Source organism: Oryctolagus cuniculus, chromosome 5 (genome assembly GCF_964237555.1).
Source record: "Oryctolagus cuniculus chromosome 5, mOryCun1.1, whole genome shotgun sequence".
Lineage (NCBI taxonomy): Eukaryota > Metazoa > Chordata > Mammalia > Lagomorpha > Leporidae > Oryctolagus > Oryctolagus cuniculus.
In genome coordinates, this window is record NC_091436.1 from 54878279 (window position 1) to 54889627 (window position 11349).

The 11349-nt window shown below is 44.4% G+C and overlaps 1 protein-coding gene across 2 annotated transcripts; it reads left to right on the top strand.

The window, feature by feature from the left end:
* The first annotated feature begins 6441 nt into the window (after positions 1-6441).
* On the top strand, positions 6442-9832 carry TSPYL1 (TSPY like 1). Of its 2 annotated transcripts, XM_008263395.4 has the most exons (2): positions 6794-7090; positions 7337-9832. In XM_008263395.4, exons 1-2 carry the CDS (start codon positions 6965-6967, stop codon positions 8258-8260), a joined length of 1050 nt encoding a protein of 349 aa, XP_008261617.1. In that variant the 5' UTR covers positions 6794-6964; the 3' UTR covers positions 8261-9832. The 2 variants fall into 2 exon arrangements, with proteins under 2 accessions (XP_002714774.1, XP_008261617.1); XM_002714728.5 differs by having other exon boundaries at positions 6442-9832.
* Positions 9833-11349: the final 1517 nt, after the last annotated feature.

Sequence of the window (11349 nt, forward strand, 5' to 3'; positions counted from 1 at the left end):
CAGAGAGCTGGATTGGAAGTGGAGCGCCAGGTCTCGAAGTGGTGCCCATATGGGATGCTGGTGCTTTAGGCCAGGGCGTTAACCTGCTGCGCCACAGCACTGGCCCCAGAGATGCTGTATTTTCTAAAACAGTGCTCAACTCCTATGTCCAAGGTTTTTTCCAAGCCACAGACACTGGTTATGGCATTTTGATGTGCGTAGTTTTTTGAGCCTTCCAAAGATATTGATGGAAAGATTACACACAACTCATGGTCATATCACCCCCCCCCCTTTTTTTTTTGTCAGGCAGAGTGGACAGTGAGAGAGAGAGAGAGAGAGAGAGAGAAAGGTCTTCCTTTTGCCGTTGGTTCACCCTCCAATGGTCACCGTGGCCGGCGCACTGCGCTGATCCGATGGCAGGAGCCAGGTGCTTCTCCTGGTCTCCCATGGGGTGCAGGTCCCAAGCACTTGGGCCATCCTCCACTGTACTCCCTGGCCACAGCAGAGAGCTGGCCTGGAAGAGGGGCAACTGGGACAGAATCCGGTACCCCGACCAGGACTAGAACCCGGTGTGCCGGCGCCGCAAGGTGGAGGATTAGCCTAGTGAGCCACGGCGCCAGCCTCATATCCCTTTTAAAACTGTCTTCAGTTTGTCTGGCAGTGCAATCAGTAATAGCAACAACTAGGTTTATAAATGTTCAGGCAGTGACAAAGGGAATGATGTAATGACTGACAGACATCTAGCTGACAGTGCTGGAAAGACACATCTTGATATCAGAAACATAAAGATCTATTTCTTACAATGCAAAAATTCAGTATCCTGACAATTGGGGTGGGGGTGGCTTTCATTTTCTTTGTCCAGAACTTAAGTAATATTTTGTCACCATTTCAGAAAGTCTTATCACCAAGGTATCAGAACCACAAGTAAAATAAACTCGTATAAGTTTCCATCCATGGTGATTATATAACAAGTTTAACTTTCTATAGCTACTTGGCCATTTCTTTCAGAGTAGACATGTTCATATGTGACTATAAATTACTTTTATTCCTATTGTATAAGCTTATAATATGTTGATGCTTTTCTAGTTATGTGTGTAGGTGGGTTATATTGCCTGTACATTTCTTCAGGAAAGTAAACACTGTTTTAGATATGTTATAGGGACTGGTACTGTGGTGTAGTAGGTAAAGTTGCCACCTGCAGTGTCAGCATCCCATATGGGCAAAGGTTCAAGTCCCAGCTGCTCCACTTCCCATCTAGCTCTCTGCTGTGGCCTGGGAAAGCAGTAGAAGATGGCCCAAGTCCTTGGGCCCCTGAACCTGCATGGGAGACCCGGAGGAAGCTCCTGGCTCTTGGCTATGGATCAGCACAGCTCTGACTGTTGCAGCCACTTGGGGAGTGAACAAATGGATGGAAGACCTCTCCTTGCCTCTCCTTCTCTCTCTGTGTAACTCTGACTTTCAAATAAATAAATAAATCTTTTTTTAATATGTTATTAAAAAATGGCATTCGGTCTCCTGAGGTTGAGAAAATATTGAATACTGGATAGTAAGTAAATGCTTTTTCTCTAAATAGCAAACATTTGGGTACTTTCCTAAAAATTACTAATTTCCCTGTAGACTGGGAGGAGAAAAGGGAAGGAGAAAATTGTCCATCAATTAATGCTAAGAAAGTATGGTTCTTATTTTAAGAACGTGAGTTCACATTCTGTTCACAGGGCAGAAGCTCGAGTCAAATTCCCTGGGTTCAAATCAATGATCCATCACTTTCCATATCATTTTGAGTAGGTGACCAGGCTCTCCTTGCCTCTGTTCCCTAATGAGTAAAATGAAGGTCATAATAGCATTACATCACAGGACTCTTAGGAAAACTAGAAGGTATGATACATGGAATGGTGTTAATACCAGTGGCTACTACACCAGAAGAAGTAACGAAGTAACTAAGTGAAAGCTATCATTAACTGTAATTAGAAATTAATGCAAAACAAAAATGTCTGAATTTCTGCTATACTTCCTGCCAATGAGAAATCATTCCTGAAGAATGTGATTCCTTGATAGGTAGAGAATACTTCATGCTTTCCTAAGGATAAAACCGTATTACAAAATATTCAACCATCTTTTGGGTAGTAGGGTTTATTGTCACACAAATGCTCTGTCAAGTATCAATATATCTTATATTTTGAAGTACAGAAATGTCACACAAAAAGCATAGCCAAATACATTCCTCTTTCAAATAATATAATGCCATTATAGACAGGCGGTTAGTTTTTCTAAGATAATTTAGGGTTTTATTGTAGTCAAACAGAATACTTTCTTAGGAATGTACCAAAATCCAAGTTTTATGTTATACTGAGTAAATGTGAAAGTAGCAGCAACTGTGCTAAAATCCCATGGGAAGATACTGGAATGCTAGGATGAGGAGACTGCAATATAAGAGACAACCAGAGTCACTAAGAGGAAGAATATAAGTGCTAAATTGCCAGCATGGCTACATAGCTCATAAAACAGTTATAGAAATTCAGAAGAGTAAGATTAACAAGTTCATTGAGTAGTTAAGGAAAGCTATATCCAGGAGATGGAAGAAGAAATTTAGCAGTCATTATATGCATGACCTTGGTTAACTTAGTTAACTGCTAGTGTCAACTGGTTGACATTTAATTCATTGTACATTCTAACATAAGATCGATTTGTGGTTGGTCTTAGAGAACGGGCAATATCTGCCTAGAAAGAGAAAGTCTCAGCAAAATAACCTGTGTGATAGAAAAGAGACACATATCCTTTTAAGGATTTTTTGGTATAAAAAGATTGAGAAAAAATTTTATAAGAAACAGTCCTAGTATAGTAAATGGAATTTTCTATAGGAAATAGTAACCATATTTTTTTTTCTCCTGTGTGGCAAAACAGAACCACATTAGAAAAGATTCAACTAGGGGCTGACGCTATAGCATAGCAGGTAAAGTGGCGACTCCAGCATCCCATCTGGGTGCTATTTTGAGTCCCAGCTGCTCCATTTCTGATATAGCTCCCTGCTAATGACCTGGGCAAAGCAGTGGAAGTACATGAGCCCCTGCCTCCCATGGGGGACACCTAGAAGAAGCTCTTGGCTCATGGCTTCGGCCTGGCTCAGCTCTGGCCATTGCGACCATCTGGAGATTGAAACAGCAGATGGAAGATCTTCCTTTGTCTCCCCCTTTCTCTCTCAAATAAATAAATGAATAAATTTTTTTTTTGACAGGCGGAGAGGACAGTGAGAGAGAGAGACAGAGAGAAAGGTCTTCCTTTTTCCGTTGGTTCACCCCCCTAAGTGGCTGCTACGGCTGGTGTGTTGCGGCCGGCGCACTGCGCTGATCCGAAAAAGAAAAGGTTCAACTAACTTTTGTGTAATGAGGCATATGTTGATGCAACCAAAACTCACCCAGGTTGGATTAATTTTATACTGCTTCTGTAACTCCCTCTGCATTGAGATTTGGTACAAGTTGAATTCCTAAAACACTTCTTTCCAAGCAAAGACTCTGTCTTTAAAAACATAGCATGTACTACATGCTTTATCTTCTAAAATTCTTGTCCTTCAATGGACCTTGTCCTGACTACTTAATAAAAAGTAATCATAACTTAAGCTTTCCAAAAGAAGAGTTACAATCATTTGGATCTCCAATAGTATATTCATCTAATTTAAATCAGAAGAAATTAACTTTTCTCACTTTCCATTTACAAATATTCCATATCACAGCTTTTCAAATATGCCTAAAAGAAGAAATGGAAGAGTTCCTCCTAAGCCTCTTGACACTAGTAGGGGAAATTACATTTAGCAGAGTCCTGACTACATTTAAGTGCAACATCTACAATTGAGATCATTCCTAATATTACAGTAGAAGCACGAATTACATTTGTTTTTGTTTGTTTGTTTGTTTGACAGGCAGAGTGGACAGTGAGAGAGAGAGAGAGACAGAGAGAAAGGTCTTCCTTTTCTGTTGGTTCACCCCTCAATGGCTGCTGCGGCCGGCGCACCGCGCTGATCCAAAGCCAGGAGCCAGGTGCTTCCTCTTGGTCTCCCATGTGGGTGCAGGGCCCAGCACTTGGGCCATACTCCATTGCACTCCAGGGCCACAGCAGAGAGCTGGACTGGAAGAGGAACAACCGGGACAGAATCCAGCACCCTGACCAGGACTAGAACCTGGGGTGCTGGCGCCGCAGGTGGAGGATTAGCCTATTGAGCCGCAGCGCTGGCCACCAATTACATTTGTAAATATCATAATAACAACTATGACAAAGACATTTCTTATAGAACTGGCCAAAATCTGGTACTTTTTTCTGCTCAAAAGTAGAAAGGCAGGGGCTGGCACTGTTGGCATAGTGGGTTAAGTTGCCACCTGCCATACCGGCATCCCATATGGGTGTCGGTTCGAGTACCAACTGCTCCACTTCCCATCCTGCTCTGTTATGGCCTGGGAAAACAGTACAAGACGGCCCAAATCCTTGGGCCCCTGTGCCCATATGGGAGATCTGGAAGTAGCTCCTGGCTCCTGTTTTTGGATCGGTGCAGCTCTGGCTTTTGTGGCCATCTGGGGAGTGAACCAGTGGATGGAAGACTCTCTCTCTCTGCCTTTCCTTCTCTCTTTGTGTAACTCTGAATTTCAAATATCTTTGAAAGAATAAAAACAGAAAGGCAAAGTGTAATAAAAGTCTCCATTTTAGCTAACTTAAATTATTCAAGTTCCAAGGTAGAAGATGGTTTTACGGCAATTAAAAAAAAAAAAGAGGACTTGTAGAAAATTCAATTATTCATTCTTATCTATTCAAAAAGCAATTCCAGCCATGCAGCACAGAATCCATGTACATCTATTACAGAGAGAAATGAAGTAAGGACTAAGATCATTACTTTGGCTTATCTAGAAAGGAAAGAACTGGAAATACAGTACTGGTAGTTTGAGGCTTTGCTATGTAAACTCACCTAAATCTGTTGGTCTTCCCAGTTTATCATACAGTGTGATCACACAAATGTAAACTATTTATAAAATAAAAGTTTTCTTTGTGGTTTTTCTATGCTTTTAGAGGCTCTGACACACATGCAGAAATTAATTCTCCAAACCAGGACTGTGCCCAGTACAGTGGCCCTCCAGTATCCAGAGGTGGATAAGGACGAAAGCAGGGTGACAATCCAAAAGTCCCTTACTTCTCTTTTACAAGTACCAATTTGCAATCAGGAGAAACTGTATTCATTTTCTCCTTAATTTAACACAATCTATGGAATATTGTGCAAGACAGTGTGTTAGTTATTAGGTAAACAGAGGTAAATAAACCACAATCTTGTCCTCCTGCAGTTCAGTCTTCTCAAATATCTTTTGTGGTATGTTTGGGCTTCAACTTTGTCTGTGTATTGCCTAAGTACATTTTTGGTTTCAATATCCAAAGGATTTCAAGCAGTGATAAAGCATACTTAGTAGGCAAGACGTTAGGGGAAGCAATGGAGAAAGCTGAAGAGGCTGCTGTTAGAAACAACTTGAGGCATGAGTACATGCAACGAAATCTAACGCAAGGTGGATTTATTTCAGATTACTTCTGAAACAAACAACCATACACTTCATAGCTTAAAGTGACAATTTATTATCCGACTTCTTAAAATCAAGGTGTTGGGAGGACTGCACTCGTTTGGAGGCTCAAGGGTAGAATCTGTTTTCTTACCGTCCTACCTCCTAGAGGCTACCTCATTCCTAGGATCCTTGCTCCTTCCTCTATCTTCAAAACCAGCAGCATAATATTTTTCTCACTTTCCTCTGCTTTGGTCATCACATTTTCTCTGACACGCTGCCTCCTTTTTTATCTGGGCCATTGTAATTCCACAGGGCCCACCTGGACAATCTAGGATAATCTTCACTTGTGTAGATCATTAATTTAACCATACTTGGAAAGCTCCTTTTGCCACCTAGTAAGTTCTGAGGATCAGCACATGATCCTCTTTGGGGACCATCAGCCTATCATACAAGGCAAATCAGTACATAAAACTGCTTTTCACCTTAAGTCAATCAGCTGCATGTTGCATTCCACAAATTTGTTTTCTACATCAAAACCACCTGGATTATCCTCTTAACAACGGTGGTGAGTAGAGGCCCCAAGATAACACCACTTTCACTCACAAGTCAGCAAACTAAACCAAAGACATGACATCTGTTTCAAATGAACTCTCTTGGGTTGATTGCCATGAATAGGTATTTCATTGGATCCAAACTTGCCTATCTTACAGAACTAAACATGTTAATAAATCAAAGTTATGGCATTGTAAATAGCTATCATTCCCTCTAACAGTGAAGGGGCACGGAACAAGATTTAGCAAATAAAATTCTGATGTAATGCAGATTATAAATTGAAGACCAGCAGTAAATAATATGCATCACTTTGGTGTTAAAAAAAAAAAAAAACTGCTGAGGAGAGGGTAAAGGTCACGTCACTTCCACCTCAGGAAGGAGAAACATTTCACTATTCATCTGGTTAAAAATATTTTTGATCCCAACCAGACGGAGTAGTGGAATAGACTTACCTTTCTGCCTCAAAAAAACCCTGAAAACCACAAAAACATGTTTTCAGACACTGGACGGCACGCAGTGTGAGGACCGAAGTCCCTTGAATCACTCTGCCTATATGCTGGACGCGGTTTCCTGATGCATTGAAAGAAAAGTCGTCACTGCCGTCGGTCTTCGAGGACGACCTACATTTATTTACGTAAATATAATTGCCTTTCCAACCGGATAAACTCAGTAGCGAAACTAGGAAAATACGCTTGGCGGCAGGGAGCGGATGAGCCAATCCTCGGGCGCAGCGAGTTCTCGCGAGGCGGTGAGATCTACCGCCCTGACGTCACCGCCCCGGAGACGCCTGCGTGGGGAGGTTGGTGGGCGACAGCGCTGGTTGGGCGTGAGGGGGAGTGCATCTCTGAGCGCAGCGCTTGTGAGGAAAACAGACTCTGCCCTGCCGCTGGCTAACCGTTGCTGACATGAGCGGCCTGCATGGGGTCGAGAGCACCTCTCTCCCCCAGTCCCTCGGCCTTACTGTTCCCGAACATCCTCCTGGAGATCCGGACCAGAGCCTGAGGCTCAGCGAGGAAACCGAGGCGACGCAGGTGATGGCGGAGACGGGTGAGGGAAGTTTGGGGTCCGTTGCGCTCCCGCCGCCCCAGATTTTAGAGGAGGGGGACGCACCCCGGGATCCCGCGAGCTGTGGGCATGCTCCCCCGATCCGAGTCGTTGGGGGTCGCGGTCCCGTAGCGATCACGGCCGGGCGGGAAGAGGCTCCGCCTCCCTCAGAGAGACTGGGAGCAGCTTCTATGGTGGTGGCAACTCGCAGCAGGCTTGATGATGTCTTCCAGGGTGAGGAGAAGGCTCTCGAAAGCTGTGGCGCAGAGAGGTCGGAGTGTGAGGCGATGGTGGGGGCGAAGGCGGAGGAAGTGAAGATTGAAAAGTGTGCCTCCTTCTCAGAAGCCGCGGATGAGGAGAGGGCTGAGGTGGTGGAGACGGAAGGCGTGAAGGAGAAGCAGGTAGTGGCGGAGGAGATGGAGGTGGAGAAGCCAGCAGGTGAAGAAATAGAAGTGGTGGAGGAAAACGGAGTGGTAGAGGAGGTGAAGGAGGAGGCAGGGCCCTGGCATCTCAATGTGGTTCTGCGCATGAACCCCCTGGAGGCCATCCAACAGGAGCTGGACACTGTGAATGCTCAGGCTGACAGGGCCTTCCAACAGCTGGAGCAGAAGTTTGGGCGAATGCGTCGACACTACCTGGAGCGGAGAAACTACATCATTCAGAACATCCCGGGTTTCTGGATGACTGCCTTTCGGAACCATCCCCAGCTGTCCGGCATGATTAGGGGCCAAGATGCAGACATGTTAAGGTACATATCCAATTTGGAGGTGAAGGAACTCAGACACCCCCGAACTGGCTGCAAGTTCAAGTTCTTCTTTCGAAGAAATCCCTACTTCAGAAATAAGCTGATTGTCAAGGAATACGAGGTCCGATCCTCTGGGAGAGTAGTGTCTCTTTCTACGCCAATCATATGGCGCAGGGGACATGAACCCCAGTCCTTCATCCGTAGAAACCAAGACCTCATCTGCAGTTTCTTCACCTGGTTTTCAGACCACAGCCTTCCAGAATCTGACAGAATTGCTGAGATTATCAAAGAGGACTTGTGGCCAAATCCACTGCAGTACTACTTGTTGCGTGAAGGTGTTCGCAGAGCTAGACGTCGACCAATTAGGGAGCCAGTGGAGATCCCCAGGCCCTTTGGATTCCAGTCAGGTTAACCCTTACCCTTGGGAATGCTGCACAAGGTCTCTTACTATCTGCTGGACCTGTGCTGGGGTAACAGTGATGGGTCTGTCTTGTTGACCTTTCTTCACCCTGTCTTCTGCTGGATATTCCCTCCTCTAAACCTCAAACTTGAGACCATCATGGGCATGCTGCTTTACTTCCACATGACCTTCATGCTGTTCTGCATTAATAACACGTGCTGCATGGCTATGGTTCACACCACTGCAAAGCCAAGCAAATGATGGCTGTAGATTGCACTGTCTTTATCTACACTGCTTACACTCTGTTCCCAGGGCCTTTGTTCTGGTTACTACCACCTGCATTTCTAGGTTGGTTTGGAAGCCCATTCTACATATCCTCTGCATCCAGCATTACAGGCTCATGGTCTGTGGACAATTACTGGGGCTTAATGATATCATGGGAGAGCAGCAGGGGCCCACTCATTCCATATGATTTATGTTTCGCAATCACTCTTTCTGTAGCACTGATTATCTCGTAACACTACCTGTTACTATGCCTGTCCCCCTGGCTGCTGCCAAGATCCCTCTATCCCTCTTTCCCCCCTTCATTCCATTTCTTACAAACAAAACAAAACACTGATAGAAGCATCTGCAAAAAAAAAGGCTTTTTAGTTTACTTCGGCTTTGTTGTTGCTCAAGAGAATTTACTCTGTAAAGTTGTTAGTTGTTAGGGCTTTTTTTGCCCTCTCAGCTGTCCTCTCAGCTCCCCAACCCTTTTAGCAAATCCTGGAGGGCTCAAAGGAAGACAAATCTAAAAGGAATGAAAGGTGAGATCTGGTTTATAATGGATGGAAGAACTAAAGAAATTATGATGGGTGCATATTTAGGGAAAACTACATAAAAGGGCAGAGGCATCAATGAACCAGGTAAAATTGGGCCAAGAATGAGGACTTGGCTGATAGAGCCTTTTAGGAAAGGGTATTCAATCTGTTAGTGGTGATGGGAAGAATAATATGTTTCTTAGGATGGAAATAGAATTGAAGGGGGTGGTTCTATAAAAATGCTGCCTAAACAATGATTATTTAAAGAAGTGCAGTGCAACTTTACATGCTTTCTCTTTTGTTTTTTATGTGACCTGATGTACGTGGAAGAATAGTACTGTACCTTTGTTGCACTCATATTTAGTCTTGTTATTTTCTGTTTCTGCTTGGGAAATTGAGCTGTACTGACTTTCTTTTGCCTTCTATTGGGAACATTTGGAAGAATTAACAATTTTGCTTTCCTGTGCAATATGAAGATTTATGTGAATACTTATAATAGTTTTCAACTTGTTCTTGTTTCTGTTGAATTCCCTTGTATTTTCAGAAACAATTTGAATAAGTTGGTCATTTTCAGAGTTGTCAAAATATTGTTTCATGGAAAAATAATCTGCCAAAGACTGTGGCTTTTTTGGATAATTTGCTCTGGTAATAACTTAGTAATTGATGTGTCTCTTTTCCTAAAATTGCATAATACTTGTGCGATTGCTGTTTCAAACTGGAAATGTACCACTGGCATATTTGTCTTATATGCATGACAGTAAAATAAAAGCATGTCATTCTGCTAGATCTCTTTATTTTTTGTTTTAATTTTTTTTTTTTTAACAGGCAGAGTGGACAGTGAGAGAGAGAGACAGAGAGAAAGGTCTTCCTTTGCCGTTGGTTCACCCTCCAATGGCCGCCGCGGCCAGTGCGCTGCGGCCGGCGCACCGCGCTGATCCGATGGCAGGAGACAGGAGCCAGGCGCTTTTCCTGGTCTCCCATGGGGTACAGAGCCCAAGCACCTGGGCCATCCTCCACTGCACTCCCTGGCCACAGCAGAGAGCTGGCCTGGAAGAGGGGCAACCAGGACAGAATCCGGTGCCCCGACCGTGACTAGAACCCTGTGTGCCGGCGCCGCTAGGCAGAGGATTAGCCTAGTGAGCCGCGGCGCCGGCCAATTTTTTTTAATTTGAAAGAGCTACAGAGAGAGGGAGAGACATATTTTTTAAAGAATTATTTAGAGACAGAGTTACAGAGAAAGAGACAGAGAGAGAGAAGTCTTCCATCTGCTGATTCACTCCCTGTGGCCAGAGCTGAGCCGATCCGAAGCCAGGAGCCAGGAGCTTCTTCCGGGTCTCCCACGTGGGTGCAGGGGCCCAAGGACTTGGGCCATCTTCTACTGCTTTCCCAGGCAATAGTGGAGAGCTGGATCAGAAGTGGAGCAGCTGGGTCTTGAACAGGCACCCATATGGGATACTGGCACTTCAAGCCAGGGCATTAACCCACTGAGCCACAGCGTCGGCCCCTCTTTTGGAATTTATACTTACAGTATTTTACTTGAGAACAAGCAAGAGGAAATGGATCCATTAAAAATTAAGTGGAGGTGGATGGCATTTGGCCCACAGTCAAGACACTGTTTAGGATGCCCGTGTCTCATATTGGAGTGCTGGCTCCAGCTCCTGACTCCAGCATCTTAACAATGCAGACCCTGGGAGGCAGTGGTGATAGCTCAAGTAATTGGACTCTTGTTACCCATGTGGGAGACCTGTGTTGAATTCCAGGCCCCTGGCTTTGGTCTCTGCTGTGACCAGCAGTTGGAGAGTGAACCAGTTGATGGGAGAGCTCTCTCTCCTCAAATAAATGCATAAAAATAAAAAGTAAAACCAAAATGAATGGGCCATTTAAGCTACTTATTTTTAATAAATACCGAGGTATCTTAGAAATGGCCTGATGAACAGGAAAGACACATTAACTTTAAACTGGGATTAAGTCCCAGTTTGAGGGCACGTGTTTGCCTGCATCCCGTGTCTCAGTACTTGGATTCAAGTCCTGGCTCTGCTCTGGATTCCAGTTTCCTACTAATGTGTGCCCTGGGAGGCACAGCTGATGGCTCAAGTACTTGGGTCCCTTCAACCCAGGTAGGAGACCAGGATTGAGTTCTAGTTGGGTTCCTAGCTTTGGCTTGACCTAGCCTTGGCTGTTGTGGGTGGGCATTTAGGGAGTGAACCAGCAGATGGAAGATCTCTCTCTGGATGTCTCTCTGCTTGCTCTCTCTCTGTCTTAAGTAAATTAAAAAAGTTTTACAATTACCATGTAATGCAT

Bases quoted from the DNA above. Each gene is read 5' to 3' on its own strand.
- TSPYL1 (XM_002714728.5), top strand. From the start codon at position 6,965: ATGAGCGGCCTGCATGGGGTCGAGAGCACCTCTCTCCCCCAGTCCCTC.